The sequence below is a fragment of the Leuciscus leuciscus genome (assembly GCF_965113295.1).
Source record: "Leuciscus leuciscus genome assembly, chromosome: 20".
Classification (NCBI taxonomy): Eukaryota; Metazoa; Chordata; class Actinopteri; order Cypriniformes; family Leuciscidae; genus Leuciscus; species Leuciscus leuciscus.
Window position 1 is genome coordinate 6,449,438 of NC_138744.1, and position 17,457 is coordinate 6,466,894.

Consider the following 17,457-nt stretch of genomic DNA (forward strand, 5'->3'; position numbering starts at 1 on the left):
TCAAAAACATAAAAAAATTATTGCTTCCAAACTTTTGACAGGTACTGTATATCCAAGTTGAAGCAGCTTCTGGAACAGAAAAAATGAAGGGTGGGGCTTGATTTTGTCAATTGGGATTTGACGGTTGTGGTTTGCTATTGCCGTGATCTCATGTGAGTGACAGGTTGTCCCTCCATTGCACCAAAAAACACGTCATCAGAGCAAGAAAAAAGAAAACATTAATAATAATAAAAAAATCACATTTGGATTTCATGGTGACTTTAACACAAAGCTCTATAGAGCTATTGGTCTATTATAATGGACCAAAAGCTCTTTCTTGTTACTTTGCAAAGAGAATCTGCATCTGCATTAATACATAGACATTTTATACTAAATTAACCTGCAGAACTCAACATCCTTGTGTCATTGCTGGACAAAACTGTAAGCTTTCCTCATCACATGTCTGGTAAGTTATAGTTTGGAAAGTGCGTGCTAATGTTGAGTCAAATAAATCTTTAATCTACAATGTATTTCATCAACTGACAGACCCAGTAATATGATATGCAATGCCTATAAGAAACTAAAGCAATTCCTATTGAGTGCTATTGATGTCTGTAAACCAAGGTGCATGAAAGACTACAAACAATATTCTCTAATCATGCCTATTGTTGGTGGTAATTTCTCTATATAAAGAATGAGATTTACTGCTCTCTGTGGCTTCTACAGTAGAACTCAATACCACAGAATTATAGTGAATAATACAAAGCCTACATTAAATAGTTCCCTCCTCAAATAAAATTTCCCCAGTGACCTTGGAGCATAAAACAAGCGCTTTTATCCTGAATAATGATCCAATAACCAACTGCATGGGTTCAGCCAAAAATACTTTTTGCAACATTCAGTCAAGTTACAGTTTTCAGTTGTCAAACCATTGACGTTGTTGTTGTATTTTCCCCATCATCTCTTTTTATAAAGTTAATCCTTGTTAATTAAGTCCTTTTAAAGTCTATAGACATAGCTAACATGCTCCTTATTTTTTATAATTATGAAAACGTATTAGAGTGCCACTTGATTATACAATACAATATGATAAAACAAATGTATAGCTCTAGCTAGCACATTTAATTAGAAGCTGATCAAAGTGCTTTTCTAATGAAATACATAATGCCATAGTGCTGAATGATTACCATATTCATGAAACATGATATTTACATTGTATCCTACTGCAACTTACAAAAGGATACTGACATGGTATTATCTGCACTACCACATGTACCATAGTAATACTATGGTACATGTGGTAGTGCAGTGGCAATTTTCTTTAAGTGTGTAGTTTTTCATAAACGAATAACCATTTATAACTATTACACACTGTTGGCTCATTCCAATCACATGAATGACGCAGTGCATGATGGTACTTTGCCTCTAGATGGCGGAACAACGAGCAAGAGCGCAAGAGCCACGTTTTTAAGCAAGTGCATTATGGGTAAGACGTTCGACGCACATGTTGCCACCACCTGATCAGAACTGAACGAGTCTGGAGGAAGAGCTGCGGGATTGTATCATCGGCAGCTATTTGTAGAATTAAAACCGGATTAGCTACATATAGTAAGATAAAATGAGACCAGGTAAGCTGTTTCTAGTGTTTGATGCATTTATGTTTGTTTCCATGGTCGCGCTGTAAAACATAAGTGTTTATGTGTTGGTTTTGCTCGTGAACATGCCGGCCAAGTTAGCCACGCGCGTAAAGTGTTTGCGCACCAATCTCCCTTTTTTTTCTATTTACTTATGAAATGTAATGACATTGTTTGTTATTTTATTAGTATACCGCTAAATTTTGATTGTGGTCTTATAAAAAGTGGTTTCAATGTAAACAATTATATTTATTGCCGTATACAACTTTGCGCATGCGAGCAAACGAGCCATGCTGCGCACGCGGTGCTGAAGCCCCACATGGCTCTTACCTATATAAACTATTCCTTTGTTTTTAAGATTACTGGTCTAGTTTACTTAGTTGCGTTGTTTTAATTATTACATCAAAATCGTACTCTTTATCGATTTGATTTTGGCCGGACACCCTGGACATTGTGCACACGGCTGATTTAAATGGTGGAGTTTACACACTTTGTTGAGGAACTCTGTTAGACCATGTCGATAAACTAGTGAAAACGAGTAGTTTTGGTTTAGTGGACAACCTGTAGCAGAATCAAATAATATAAACAATCCAAAGTTACCATTAATGAAATGTAACTTTGTATGTAGTTACTAGTGGTTGATGTAAAAAAAAATATATAAAAAAACAAGGCCCATTTGCAACCCTTGTTTATAATGTAATTATCTTTAATATCTATCTTAACTTTATCATAAAGCAACTAAAGGTTTTCCTAATATAAAGGTTTTGTTGCAGCTGACTACAGTTTACTGAGTGACACATTGAATTACGCCGTCCCTTGTTTTGGCATCAACAAAGTTTTACCGTTATTGGTTCAATTAATTAACATTTGATTTCTCTTGACAGGATTCAGCCCGAGAGGAGGTGGAGGTCGAGGCTTCGGAGGTGGAGGTGGGGGCTTCGGAGGAGGAGGTGGAGGCTTTGGAGGAGGGAGTAGAGGAGGCTTCGGAGGTGGGAGTAGAGGAGGTTTTGGAGGCCGAGGAGGAGACAGGGGTGGAAGAGGAGGATTTCGAGGAGGTAGAGGTGGTGGTAAGCAAAATATTAAAATGATTTTTTTCATATTTAATTCTGGTATTGTTGGAAATGGAAATGTTAGTTGATGTTGACAAAAAATGCTTTTGGTTAAACATTTTTTTAAATTGAATTAAATATTTGGTATTTAACTATATATAGTACCAGTCAAAAGTTTGGAAACATACTATTTTTAATGTTTTTGCAAGATGTCTCTTATGCTCATCAAGCCTGCATTTATTTTAGTAAAAAATACAGGAAAACATTAATATTGTGAAATTACAATTTAAAATAATGGTTTTCTATTTTAATGTACTTTAAAATATAATTTATTTATGTGATGCAAAGCTGAATTTTCATCAGCCATTACTGGCTGTGGGACTACTTTCAGGATTATTTCAGAGTTTATTTAAAATAGAAATCTATTCTAATAATATACACTACAAATAATATACACAGCAAATATACACACTAGGATGATTGAAGACTGAAGTAATGGATGATGAAAATTCAGCTTTGCATCACATAAATAAATTATATTTTAAAGGTATATTCAAATAGAAAACCATTATTTTAAATTGTAATATTTCAAAATATTTAATTTTTTCAGAGACTTTCAAAAACTTTCCAAACTTATATACACACACTATATATATCACTGTTTCTGCACTTTTTATAAACCCTTTGTCTTCTAGTTTAGTATGTCAGAAAAATGTGCAGTGTATTTTTCATGTTTGTTTTTTGATACATTTCTGTGTCTCTTGTTTGATAAAGGATTCAGGTCCCCTGGAGATGATGGGGGCTTCCGTGGACGAGGGGGTTTCCGTGGCACTCCTAGAGGCCGTGGAGGTGGAAGAGGAGGGTTCAGAGGGGGCAAAAGGGTGACCGTAGAGCCCCATAGACATGAAGGTGAGTCATCAATGTCACAACTTTCTCAAATGCAGAAATCATCGGCTACATTTTGGAGTTGAAATTGCTGTTGCTGACATTGTTACATGCTAATGTTCTGACAGGGGTGTTTATCTGCCGTGGTAAGGAGGATGCCCTGGTCACAAAGAACATGGTGATTGGAGAGTCTGTGTACGGAGAGAAGAGAATAAATGTTGAGGTGAGCTTGTAGTAGCATGTCTCTGGTGTTCACTGGAGTAGTTCTAGATATTGTATTAATTGCATGTTATTTTTTCTGATTTAAGGAAGGGGAAACTAAAATTGAGTACAGAGCATGGAATCCTTTCCGGTCAAAGCTGGCTGCAGCCATTTTAGGAGGTGTTGACCAGATCCACATCAAGCCGGGAGCAAAGGTCATGTACTTAGGAGCCGCATCGGGGACTACTGTATCCCATGTTTCTGACATTGTTGGACCGGTATGTGGAATGAATTTTTTTATTTATATAATATATATTTATTAATTTCCACATCTTCATACATCATCAGCAAAAACGTTTAAAGTTCAAGTGTGTGTTTTCTGCATAATTCTGTGTATTATATTAGTTGCTATTATAAACCATTATAGTTGAATGTTTAGCTGGTATGTAATTAACAGAAAAAAATAACCTTTAAATATTTTAGCTTAAACAATAGTAACACTTTACAGTGATTTAGTTTTGATTTTGTGATTGTATTTATATACATTAAAGTGTTAGTTCATATTTTGAATTAGTTTGTTTATTTTAGTTTTAATTTTAGTTAAAGTTTGTCATTTTAGTTTTGGATATTTTTCTAATGCTTTATTTTTATTTATACTTTAATACTTCATTTCAGTCGTAGTTTCAGTAATTATATAAATATTTGAGCATTATTTCAATCACAGAACATTATTTTAAGTTTTACTTAACAATACCGATTAAAAGTTCAACTTAATGTTATATTTATTCATATGTAGTATGATTATGTTAATTTAAGTCATCTAAATGTTCGGATATTTCCAGCTCTGTAGTAGTTGTGTGTGTGTGTGTGAATGAGCAAAATTTTGCATTGTTGGTTTGGCTTGCAGACATCATGACACTGTTAGACAGTGTTTCTGGAAGTCCTGTTTGACATTGTCTAAATTGTATTAATTTGCTCTTCACAGGAGGGGTTGGTGTACGCCGTCGAATTCTCTCACAGATCAGGCAGAGACTTGCTGAATGTGGCCAAAAAGAGAACCAACATTATTCCCATCATTGAAGATGCACGACACCCGCACAAGTACCGCATGCTTGTTGGTAAGTTCCTGTAATGTGAACATTTGAAGAATAGGGAATGCTTATTGCAAGGTTGTTTATTAAAGCACTGCTGTTTTCTTTAAGGTATGGTAGACGTCATCTTTGCTGATGTTGCTCAGCCTGATCAAACAAGAATCGTCGCCCTCAATGCACACAATTTCCTGAAAAATGGAGGCCATTTTGTTATTTCCATCAAGGTAGTGTAATGCTGCTAATATGTTGACATTGATCATGTTTTTGCTGCTGTAAATCTTCAGTTGTTAACTTTTCCTTTCTTTTCCTCAGGCTAACTGCATTGATTCAACAGCCGCTCCAGAGGCAGTGTTTGCATCAGAGGTTAAGAAGATGAGCTCTGAGAACATGAAACCTCAAGAGCAGCTGACACTGGAGCCGTATGAGAGAGATCATGCAGTTGTTGTGGGAATTTACAGGTGAGTCTTGATGCATAAACCTAAAAGAAACATGTAGGAACTTTCAGACTTAAAAAAAAAAAAGTGTTTTGCACAATATTGTGCCTCCTGGTTTGAGCAGCTTCTTATTTAGGCCTGAATAGCAATTGTGTAACTTAAAGTTGTGGTCTGAAATGTTTTTTGTATAGCTAATTTTTATTGTTATTTTTTTTGCAGACCACCACCCAAGCAGAAGAAATGAGGTCTTGAAATATGTCATCACTATTCACATCCTGCTTTGCTCCTGAAATAACTGTTTCGGCCACTAGATGGACCTAAAGTTTGCAGATGACAAAAGACTGATATATCTGAACCATTTTCCTGTTTCCGCATGGATGGGAGTGTATCCCGCTGTACCCGAATGGCACAGGCAACATATTGTTTATGAAGAGTATCTCTGCTCCCGTTTTTCCTTTGTATGATCATCCTCTGTCATGTAATATACTGTACTGAGAGAGGAAGTTTGTGCTTTGCTTGTAAGAATTATTGGAAGCTAAATGTGTTAACTATATCAAGAGTTTTCCAAAGCATACATTTGTTTTTGTTTCTTTGAATATTTTTAGTAATAAAAATTTAACAATCGAATGTAATGGCTCTTATTTGTTGAACATTTACAGAAAACAACTTTTGTTTCTAGTTCAATTTCCTATTTTCTGTATTATGCTTGTAACCTCACAAATCTCTGAATCAATTCAAAACTTCTTTTTTTGCTGCCGTAGAAGGGCTAGATAAGGGTTTTTACCCATTTTGAGATCAGTTTGTGTAACTAATATTAAAGGTTATTATTGTTAAACCAGCCTTAGCTTAGTTAGTCGATCTGGTTTTCTCCCATCCTATCTGACAAGTGCCCTAGAAACTTCTCTGAAACCATCATATTAGTTTAGGTATAACTTATTTTCCTTCAACGTACTGTGTGAGCATGTCTAGTTAGTTGTGATTTAAAGAAATTGTTAGGAATCTGAATTAAAGGTCCAGATGTTTCCTTGTCCAGAAGTTTTGTGAACATAAACCGTGTAAATAAATTTTCAACGAAATCAAAGTTACCAGTTTGTTCAGTTCATTGCTCAAAAATTAAGTTTATAAATTATATAGGAGATTGACGATGTCAAGAGCATATACATTGACCGTTTATGACCAAATCCAAAATCGAGCTATTTCGGCACCTCACTTGGTCAAATGCCTTAAATAATTGTCCACGCCCTGATAAAGCTATACATTTATATACAAAACCTGTGAAGACGGCCTGATTTATATGGTTCGATGCGGCTTTCTATTCGCTCAGCAATTGGAAATGAAACGTTTCTATCTGAACTATCTAAAAGGAGATTAATTTTCACGTTTACTTTGTGTTCATAATGTCACTGCCAAAGAATGGAAACGATAAAACTAAAATCCAATAAATCATATAAAAGACCGGAACACACGCATCTAGGAACCAACTGTGTAGTTCGTGTGAACGGGGGAACAAATATGTGGTAGCACAACGGAGAGCAGCATGGACAGCTTAAAAAGTGTCAGAAGATCTAAAGAGGAGAAAAAACTGCTTCGAAGGCAAATTAAAACCAGTCACACATTACTGAAACACGAGGGTATAAACACAGTGTCACATCCCACAAAGGTACCTACGAAGTTTCTTTTGCCGAATTGTCAGAAAGATATGGATTCAGACAGTCAGGATCATAGTTTAAATGTACTTCCGCTAGATTCCTGTCATTATGTATGTAATATTTCTGAATTCTAATATTATAGTGTAGATGTTTGTTACTATTCTTTTAAACGAATGCAGTAAAATTATGATATGAATGAGATATAAATGAACTGTGGCTTCTACAGTCAAGTCACCAACAATGATAGTGAACCACATTGTATAAAGATCTAAGTTACGTGTCTTTGCATGTAACATGGATACAAATAACTTAAGCTTAACTTAAGAGGTCATAGCAAATTGAGTGGTCAATAATTTACAATTTTATGTTCACTCTTGATGAAGCTTCTCAGATGGTGAAATATGCAGTGCATTGCTTTGCATAAATTACCCACAAAATCAGTCAATAATATGTTCACGAATAAAGTTCTCAACAATGTTTACGAATGTCTGTTTTGTAGCATCTGGTGGTGTCTAATGGAGGTCTGGGGAATGGAGTGAGCAGAGAGTCGCTGCTGGACGTTCTTAAAGAGGGAGGAACTGTTGAGTCGCTCCTCACCCCTCCAGCGAAACCTTACGCATTTGTAACATATTCATCAACTGAAGCAAGCCAGAATGCATACACACATCTCAATGGACGAGCACTGCAGTGTCAGGAGCAAAGTGTGACACTTTATTTCAGCTATGTCGAGAAAGGTGCGTTACACAGTTCACGGGTCATGTCATCCTTTTCAGTGAACTGTGTTTCTAATGCTTCTCATCTTTGATTGTTTGTCAGTGGACGGTGACCGGAGTGTATCCCGTGCTTTACCTCCTGGTCTGTTGGTGTTGGAGGATTTTGTGTCTCCAGAGGAGGAGCTGCAACTGCTGCATGCTGTTGATTGGACACCGCATACTGATGATGTCACGGGTGAGAGATACTTGGGGTGCTTCTCAATACTCAAATTGATGCTTCCTCGTTCCTTCGCTCCTTAATCTTTGTCATATATTTATCTATAGCAGAGTTATTCCCTTAGGTAATATTTTGATGAAGGCAAACCTATTAGTATTAACATGATAGTAATAATAGCATTTTCACTTTATTTTCATATATCAGTGCAGAAAGCTTTGAAACACAGAAGAGTGAAGCATTATGGGTATGAATTTCGGTATGATAATAATAACGTGGACAAAGACAAGCCTTTACCAGGTGGTAAGTATAAAAATTCCACATTTTGATGATAATAAAGTAGTTGCAGATATTCAACAAATTTGGGATTGATACGATTTTGCAATTATATTTTAAAGAAGTCTCTTATGTTCACCAAGATTACGTTTATTTGATCAAAAATACAGTAAAAACAGTGATTTGTGAAATAGAATTACAATGTAAAACGACTGTTTTCTATTGTAATATATTTTAAAATGAAATTTAGTCTTGTGATGCAAAGCATCATTTTCACCATCATTACTCCAGTCCTCAGTGTCACATGATCCTTCAGAACTTATGCTAATATGCTGATTTGCTGGTCAAGAAATATTACTTATTATTATCAAGGTTTAAAGAAGTTGTGCTGCTTAATTTATTTGTGAAAACTGTGATGCATTTTTTGAGGATTCTTTAATAAAAAACTAAGTTCAAAAGAAAAACATTTAGAATCGTCTTTATTGTCTTTTGATATATTGAATACGTCCTCGCCGAATAAAAGTATTAATATTCAAAGTTTTGAGTGGTAGTATGTATATATTTACATATCTTTATAATCTAAAATTGATTAGACACCTGTCATTTCAGGCCTGCCGGCGGAATGTGATGCTTTACTACAAAGATGTTTGGCTGATGGCCACATAAGTGTCCTCCCAGACCAGCTCACTGTAAACCAATACCAAAGTGGACAAGGTAGTACATCATGTATTGACGCACCTGAGGCGAGATCTATGCCTGTTTATAGAAGTAAATGTTATTGTCTGTTACAGGAATTCCTCCTCATGTAGACACTCACTCTGCATTTGAAGACACCATTCTTTCCTTGAGTCTCGGTGCAAAGGTATGAATAAATTAAGCAATAAAATGTCAGTTATTATGGATTATGAGTATATGTTTACTTTTTAATTGTTTTCTTTTATTTGTTAACAAGACTTTTTTTCATGCATCAGTTTTATGGGTGTGATAAAGTGTGGGATTGTGTTCTGTTACACCAGACCTGTTTGTAGCCTTATTGATTGGTTATGGTACAGCAACTTTATTGATTATCTGATTTTCCTTTGTCAAAACAAAGATGGAGATGGAAAATGAACCTCATGATTTTACTTCCTGGATGGATATCTCTGTTTAACATCTATCCTCTGTCTTTCCTCCGATTTTCCTATAGACAGTAATGGACTTTAAACATCCTGACGGACGTTCTGTCGGCGTGGTGCTGCCGGAGCGAAGTCTGCTAGTGATGAAAGGAGAGAGCCGTTATCTGTGGACTCACGGGTGAGAAACTGGATTTTTTTTTTGCTTTTTTTTATCAACCCTCTGTATACACTAAATGCCCAAAAATATGCAAACGTCCAAACACTACAGCCATATGTTCTTTGATTTTTGTATGCTCTTTTATTTTATTATTATAATTAATTAATTATTATTATTTACAAAATATATAACATACTATAATTATAAATTCTTTGTTCTAAGTAGATATGAACATGTTTTGTGTGTGTTTCATGTCAGCATTACACCTCGGAAGTTTGATGTGGTACCAGTGTTGGAGGCTGGAGGGTCAGGGGTCATGACCTCTGACTTGAGTAATCTGACCCTGAGCCGCCGTGGTACCAGGATATCAATGACGTTCCGAAAAATCCGCCATACACCCTGCAACTGTGGTGAGCGTGTGAAGTATTTACTTGTGTGTGTATATATATATATATATTTTTTTTTTTTTTTTTTTAAATTACTTGATAGAATACTTGTATTCAGCAAGGTTGCAAAAAATAAGATTTTTACTTTTTTCTCTTTCTGAATGTTATGACTCTTGGGGACATTTATGGCACTTGCTATGTGAACACAAAAAAATGTGTGGAAATGATTCGAAAAGGTTAAATGGTCCTAAAAAATAGTCACACTTGTACTCCTTGTGGTCAAAAATGACTGCCTATTCAATTATTAAAAAATGAATAGGATATAATAATAATGAAAAAAGACAATACAGAGAATTTTTTGGATATAATCTACAAATCAGCCATGATGCAGAAAAAAAGCACACAGCAATCAATTATTAATTGAAAAATATTGTTTTAAAAAATCAAAAATGGTATGGATTTATTATTTGTATTGGATTGTTAAAATTGTGGAAACAAATGGGTCATAATTACTTAGTACAATAAAATACCCTCAAAATACAAAATATTAATCAAATAAAAAAACAGTTGTACAAAAATATGTTACATTGATGTTCCTGGAAAATAGTTGTATTTGAAGTGTTCGGCCAGTTTTGACTGGGAGCCGAGGAGTATGGTGTGACCCCTAAATGAGAAGCACCAGAGGGTTAAATTGATCGAAAGTGACAGTGAAGACATTTATGTGACAAGATTTTTTATTAAAATAAATGCTGTTCTTTTGAAGAACCCTGACAAAATAGCATATTAGACTGATTTCTGAAGGATCATGTGACATGTAATAATATTTCACAATATTCCTGTTTTCACTGTATTTTGATCAAATAAATGCAGCCTTGATGAGCATAAGAGACGTCTTTCAAAAATAATCATATACTGGCCCCAATTTTTTTCAATAGTGAATATACATCAAAATCATATGAATGTCTCTTTGCATTTGTATATTTTTGTAGACGTAAAAATGACAAGAATCTGTTTATTTCTTGTTGTAGCCTATCCATCTGCCTGCGATAGCCAGCGGCTGCCCTCTCCACCCACTGTGCCTGTTGCTGAAGGCGATGCGTGTCGTTTGGAGTCACAGTATGTCCATCAGGTCTATGAAGAGATTTCCTCCCACTTCAGCAGCACACGGCACTCACCGTGGCCTCAGGTGCGAGATTTCCTACTGTCCCTGCCACCTGGTAGTGTTCTGGCAGACATCGGATGTGGCAACGGAAAATACCTGGGGATCAACCCTGAAGTGATGTCGGTAAGTAATACAACACCGCAGACTTTACCGGGAAGTGACATAAACCTGGTCAGACATCTCATGGTCATCACTTACAATCAAAGGTGTAAAGTACAGGTTCAGAAAGTAAAAGTCCTCCTCAGTATTTTGTTCCGATCACCTGGATTTGCTAATTAGCACAGTTTTTCAGCCTTTTCATGGGTGGAATGAACATATGGCAGGACTTTTACTTTCTGACCCCTGGACTTTACACCTCTGCTTACAATTAAAGGTACAATATGTAAGAATTTTGTAATAAAATATCCAGAAATCACTTGCACAGTGTGATATATTTCCTGCAGTTGTGTACTTACAATATCCCAAAAGTTCCCAAAGATTTTTAATTTCAGAGAAATAATTGGCCATCCCGGAAAACCTGTTCACTTGTCGCCTGTCTCTGACGTAATATCCGCGTTATCCCTGGTTTCCGCTCAAGTACTGCCATAGTAACCATGACGACAGACGTGGACAACTGTGCATAATGAGTGTAGTGCGTAACCTCTGGCTGCACGCTGTTGTTGTTTCGTTCAAACATTATGGACCATGGCAAGCAGACATTGGGAAAAAAGGAGAACTAAAACGAGGATCAATATCAGCGACTAACTTGGACTTGACAGCGCTTCACGAGTCAGGACTTCACAGAGACGCAGCTCTTGTATGTACTTTATTAGACAGGTGAGCAAATGTACATAAAACTAATCAATGTTTTATAGCTCAACATGATGAAATGTTAGAATATGATCAGTGTGTTATTCTAATGTTGATCTAGCTCACTGCTAGTCTCATACAGACAAACTAACACATAGAATAACATTATAACTTTAACACACTCAAATGCAGTTTAGTGTGATAGTGTAGAGCAAGTGAAACAGCGCTGCGTTACCTCACAAGCTTCATTCGTCTAATACACTGACCTGTATGAGCACTAATACAGCACATGCGTTTGGTAGAATGAAATCTCCATTCCTTTATATCCGTGGGACTCGCGTGTGGCGCTGATATCATGATAAAAACATCAGTGTATTCACTCATCCATAAACATTATTAGATCCATCGGCTTGACGACAAGTTCCATAATTCCGCAGGAAATTTTGCGTCATCAACTTAGGCCTTTGTTATTGTAAGAGGTTAGCGACCCCTAGCGGTGAAAAAAATTACATATTGTACCTTTAAGATCATTTCTATTACTATAACCCCTTAAAAAATGGAGAACTGTGATGGAGCCTCTATCGTGTGTCCATCTGTAGGTGGGCTGCGACCGCAGTGCTAATCTGGTGCAGATATGCACTGAACGAGGTCATGAGGGATTCGTGTCAGATGCGCTGTCGGTCCCCCTGCGCAGTGGCAGCTGTGATGCCTGCATCTCCATTGCAGTCATTCATCATTTCTCCACACAGGTGAGCAACCTCGCTAATTCAGGGGGAAAACACTTTGAGGGATCGTGTTATATTTTGTGTATATTATATGTTTAAGTGAGACATGATGCTGAACAAACTGCTTGTGTTCTTAGGAGAGAAGACAGGCCGCTGTCAGAGAGCTGATCCGGTTATTAAAGGTGGGAGGAAGAGCTCTGATCTACGTTTGGGCTATGGAGCAGGAATACAACAACCAGAAATCAAAATATCTGAAAGAAAGAACAACTGGAACTAGCATGGAGAATGGCAAGGAGCTTAAAACTGAAGAAAATAAGTCCAACCAACCGGAGGAGCATGATAGGAAAATGAGTTCAGACATGAAACGCACAGGGGACGGTTTTGGGAACGTGACACAACCCAGAATCCATGTCCACACTAACCGCACAGCTTTCCTTTCCCAAGATCTCCTGGTGCCGTGGCACTTAAAAGGGAATGCGGACAAGAACAAGGGAGCAACGAGTAGTAGCACAGATGTCCCCGTGGACAACACAAGCCAGAGGCCCGTATTTCACCGCTATTATCATGTCTTCCAGCAGGGAGAGCTGGAGGAGATGTGCTTTGGTGTGGCAGGTGTTAAAGTGCTTAGGAGCTACCATGATCAGGGCAACTGGTGTGTGGAACTGGAGAAGACACATTATACCTCATCAAAGGATGATATTGCACAAGAAAAAGTTTAGTTCATTGAATAAATAACTAAAAATTATTTAAAAATGTACATTTTAATATCGAGTATATTTAATATTTGTTTGTTTCATGCATGCAGTGACGGTTAATAAGACAACTGAAGAATAGTGACTGACTGTTGAGTGTTTTTGTAAAGCAGCACAAAATGTTGCTTTATATACTTTCTTGTACAAAACCTGCCTAAAAGTGATGATACACGGGGCAAGTTTTTGAGCAATGTTGCCGTCAACAGGCAACCAGGTGAGACACGGCACACGATCGATCTAAAGTTTTCAGATAGAAATTTGTTGCCCATTCTCAATGTGAAAGTGCCCAAGCAACATCGATCTGCAACATTGCTCAAAAAAGTTCCCCCATGTATCATCACCTTCAGTTTATTACACTTTGGCAATGGATTAGACAACTCTGTTAACCATGTTAGTGTCAACCTGATCTGGACTGGTTTATGCATTAACAAATTCTACAGTAATACAATATAAGCATCATAACAAAGTATGAAAATACATTAATATGGCATCCTGTGCGTGTTATTATTGTCCAGTTTTAAAATGCTACATTACAGTTTTCTACAATATGTAGCCTATACAGGGCTTCTCATCTCTGTCACCACACTACTGTTCAAAAGTTTGGGTTGGGTAAGATTTTTTATGTTTTTAAAAGATGTCACTTATGCTCACCATGGCTTTTATCTGACCAAAAAACAGTGAAACTAATATTGTAAAATATTACTTTTTTTTTGTATTTTCAGCATCATTACTCCAGTCTTCAGTGTCACATGATTCCTCAGAAATCATTCTAATATGCTGATTTGGTCTGCAAAAAAAAAAAGAAAAAAAGTATCAATATTGAAAAGAGTTAGTTAAAATAAATTGTGATTGAAACCTTGATCATTTTTTCCAGGATTTTTTTGATGAAGAGAAAGTTAAAAAGAACAGCATTTATTTATATAATTCTTTATAACATTATAAATATGTTTACTATATCTTTTGAGCAATCCTTGCTTAATAAAATGATTAGTTTCTTTCACAAACGTTTACTGAGCACAAACTTTTGAACAGTAGTGTATACTTGGCCTGAAGAAGTTTGAATCTAGTCTTCAATGAACTGACTGCACTGTTTTTGTAGACCACTAGATGGCGTCGGATCGGAATGTAATGCAGAGGTAAAGGTAGCGCTATGAACTTTCACCTTGAATTTGATGACGAACTTCCTGCATGTTTAAATTTTCGTAACCTAGGTTGACCTGGCGGCCCATTTAATTTATATCCAATTTAAATCTATACCTTTGCGTTTTGTCATAAACTACGGCAGGTCTCACACATGAAGAAACAGCAGAGAGAGAGGGGGACATAAGGGTCATTTTCACTTTCCCACAAAAATCCTATGGACGTGTGAATATCATAGCTTACAGTGTGACTAAAAGGTTATGAACAATAAACACCTATAAATATGTTTGGGGTGAATGTCTTGCGTGGGGGGAGTTGGTCACATTTGTGACCTTGTCTTTTTGTCCCATTGGCACACGGCCGTTTTAAATGTTAACCCTCGGCCTGGAACAATGAGGAATTCATGTAATGGTGATAAAGGAGGATGTATATAAAGACCGGTTAACTTAATCAGTTTCACATCCACTCCACGACCTCCTCTATCATAATAATGCTTTCCTGAAGGAGCACCCCCCTATTCTGATGATGCGACTCTTTGAAACAGATATAGAACATAAATAACAAATATACACGTGTGTGAGAGAGATATGCTTTCTGTTTAGTGTCAATAATCGGTTAATGTGACTTGAATAATACAACGTATTATGTTTTTTGAAGCATGCTTAACATGACAAAAGTGGTGGTGTAATATGCTTGTGAAGCATATACGAACATACGAAGTCCATAACGAACTTTGCATCAAGTTGTTCGCCTGTAAGTCAAAAATATTGTGACAAAGGGATGCGCATTTTGCAGAAAATAACAGGTTCGTTGTTGTTAGCTGGTTTAAGCTGGTACTTTGAGGGAAACATGCGATCTGGACAGTGTTACCAGCAAACCATCTTAAGCTAGTTTAAACTGTTTTTAAAGTAACCTACGAAAATATATACGTGGAAACTTCCCAAATAACGTTAATTCATCACATCATTGTCTTGTCCCACAACGGTTGTGCTGAAATATAAATATTGAGCTAAATTAAGATAAAAAAAAAGTTTTCTTAGCCATAGCCATTTATGGTCGCAGATTAGCTCTTGTAAGTAAGCTGCTTCACATCTCCACTGCCTCGGCATTGTTCGTTTGCCTTGGCACCAATCAACCTATCAATTTCTAATAGCTTGAAACGGGCCAAAAAGGCACTCCAGTGTGCGTTTTCTAAATTATTGTTCCCGTAAAAGCATAGTCTTTCTCCCCTACATAGGCAAATGCCGAGGCAAATCACGCTAACAGCCGCTGGGTGCAGCCCGTTGTCGGGTTTGTTTAGGCGGCCATTTTGTGAACACTGCACACACACTGAAGCGAGCGCGCTTTGTAGCGGGGACGCGCTTTACCGTGCAGACCCTCTCTAAGCGACAAGCAGCCGCGGAGCCGATCCGAGATTAACGGGCAGTGAGGGGGGGTCCCTGGCGAATGCACATCGCTAATTGTAGCGGTGCGACGAAGAAACCCCGGTTTTTAGTTCATTCGTTTTTCTTTCTTTTTCCATTTTCATTTAATCACTCTTCTTCTCACCCCTCCACCCCCTCGCTGCTGCTGCAACACCACCGTGAGCGACCCGCTACTATACTGCCGCTGCTGGGCGATGTGATCGCGGTTAGCCTGAGCGCTAGCCGCCGAGACCCGCACACCACCACCGTTACTGCCGCGATTTTTTTCTTAACGAGCAGACGGGACACACCACGTCAAGGCGGAATATTGCGGCGGTTGTCACGGTTGCATGTTCTGCTGCTCATCGAACTGGCGGTTGGCCGCGCCGGGGGTTTGAAGACGCTCCTGTCGCGCTCATCTGTGCTTTTGGGGGACTGTGAAAAGAAAGACAAATGTGCTGAAGAGGGCTTGTAGAGCGACGACAAGACGATAGCCTGCGCGTTTCGTCTTTTTTTCGGGAGACGATCGCAGCAAGCCGTCCGAAGGGGTGGCGGTTCGGGGGGAGGGGGGTCGTTTTGCCGGTTTTTTCAGTCCGCCCCGGTACCTGTGTGGCGGAGGTTCGGACGGTAGAGGGGGAATACTGGTAATGGCTGCTTCAGGAAGCTGGACACGAAGCTGAGGTAAGACTACAGTTGGTTTCTTTACATGCATACACACTAGTATCGTCTTTTTAGGGCTCAGCCTGTTCCCTCCTTATTCCTCGCAAGACACCGTGTTCCCGAAGATGCCTGATGCACAGGCCGAGGCTTTGGGCAGGGGAATGGGGAGGGAGTGGGGACATATTCGGCTTGCTACTTCATGTAAACTGGGTCAGATGCAAAAGACCACGGGCAGGTATTTAAACGTTATCCTCCTGTGCCATCCAGAGAGCCGCGGCTCAACTCATGGCAGCTAGGTTGCTTGTCAGTGGATGTGATTTGCAATGATTAAAACCATGCAATATATCTTTTCTGATCTGGTTTGAACCATTTCGAGTATTAAACCGCTTATTCTGTGATATATGTATACAAAATAAGCATCAGTCAAATCCATTGCATGAACCGCGTTTGCAGCCATGCACCCATGAACATGTTCGATTATGAGACCTTCAATGCATCTCTTGGTTATCGTTTTTCATTACTCAGATTGATGAGTCAGGTTAGCCCATCACGTTTGTTTAGACACCCAGTCGTCAATTAATGGTTGTTTAAAAAAGAAAAAAATCCAAGAGCATCAGTTCGGCCACAATTACATTAATGCAAAACTGCGGTGTTGCATGGGATGCAAATCTTGTGCACAGAATGCTTGAATGCTATCGACATTTGACAGATAATCTAGTTGGTTTTCAACGCATTGGTTAATATATTTACCGTTTCACACAACATACGACCGTCCATAGGTCATATTTTGCGAATTAAACCGCGACTTTATTCCAAGGATCTCTGTATTGTAGGGTGACGTTACAATTTTCTTCATAATGTTCATACGTTCACAAGCATGTTGCTTTGGTGGGAGATTTATGGCCGATTCTTATTACCATCCACCTCTAGAATACATTTGGATGTGGCACATATATACCCAAGTGTGTAGCCCAGTGTGTGGGTAAATCTGGGTATGCCTACACCCTTCATCTCCATAGCGTTTTCTGCAAGGTTTCTGCTGT

The 17,457-nt window shown here is 37.9% G+C and overlaps 3 protein-coding genes across 5 annotated transcripts in view; all 3 read left to right on the plus strand.

Moving 5' to 3' along the window:
• Positions 1-1,454: 1,454 nt before the first annotated feature.
• On the plus strand, positions 1,455-5,900 carry fbl (fibrillarin). Of its 3 annotated transcripts, none has more exons than XM_082148928.1 (10): positions 1,455-1,607; positions 2,498-2,563; positions 2,594-2,680; positions 3,437-3,571; positions 3,676-3,770; positions 3,856-4,026; positions 4,734-4,866; positions 4,951-5,063; positions 5,152-5,297; positions 5,493-5,900. In XM_082148928.1, exons 1-10 carry the CDS (start codon positions 1,598-1,600, stop codon positions 5,515-5,517), a joined length of 981 nt encoding a protein of 326 aa, XP_082005054.1. In that variant the 5' UTR covers positions 1,455-1,597; the 3' UTR covers positions 5,518-5,900. The 3 variants fall into 3 exon arrangements, with proteins under 3 accessions (XP_082005054.1, XP_082005053.1, XP_082005055.1); XM_082148929.1 differs by having other exon boundaries at positions 1,456-1,607; positions 2,498-2,542; XM_082148927.1 differs by having other exon boundaries at positions 2,498-2,680.
• Positions 5,901-6,773: 873 nt separating this feature from the next.
• On the plus strand, positions 6,774-13,706 carry alkbh8 (alkB homolog 8, tRNA methyltransferase). The gene is made up of 11 exons (XM_082148890.1): positions 6,774-6,933; positions 7,422-7,656; positions 7,739-7,870; positions 8,057-8,152; positions 8,735-8,839; positions 8,917-8,987; positions 9,312-9,418; positions 9,656-9,807; positions 10,812-11,068; positions 12,334-12,483; positions 12,597-13,706. The coding sequence occupies exons 1-11, from the start codon at positions 6,811-6,813 to the stop codon at positions 13,176-13,178; spliced, it is 2,010 nt and encodes a 669-aa protein (XP_082005016.1). The 5' UTR covers positions 6,774-6,810; the 3' UTR covers positions 13,179-13,706.
• Positions 13,707-15,681: 1,975 nt separating this feature from the next.
• dyrk1b (dual-specificity tyrosine-(Y)-phosphorylation regulated kinase 1B) overlaps positions 15,682-17,457 on the plus strand; it is a 42,479-nt gene continuing 40,703 nt past the window's right edge. The window contains exon 1 of the mRNA XM_082148880.1: positions 15,682-16,435. The gene's annotated coding sequence lies outside the window, so the exon portion shown is untranslated. The remainder of the gene's footprint in view (positions 16,436-17,457) is intronic.

What these genes read in the sequence shown, in the direction of transcription:
- alkbh8 (XM_082148890.1), top strand. Translation starts at nt 6,811, where the DNA reads ATGGACAGCTTAAAAAGTGTCAGAAGATCTAAAGAGGAGAAAAAACTG. An exon ending in CCATACACCCTGCAACTGTG is followed by an intron (nt 9,808 to 10,811) that starts GTGAGCGTGTGA and finishes TTCTTGTTGTAG; the next exon opens with CCTATCCATCTGCCTGCGAT. An exon ending in TCAACCCTGAAGTGATGTCG is followed by an intron (nt 11,069 to 12,333) that starts GTAAGTAATACA and finishes GTCCATCTGTAG; the next exon opens with GTGGGCTGCGACCGCAGTGC.
- fbl (XM_082148927.1), top strand. An exon ending in AGAAGAGAATAAATGTTGAG is followed by an intron (nt 3,771 to 3,855) that starts GTGAGCTTGTAG and finishes TTCTGATTTAAG; the next exon opens with GAAGGGGAAACTAAAATTGA. An exon ending in GTTGTTGTGGGAATTTACAG is followed by an intron (nt 5,298 to 5,492) that starts GTGAGTCTTGAT and finishes TTTTTTTTGCAG; the next exon opens with ACCACCACCCAAGCAGAAGA.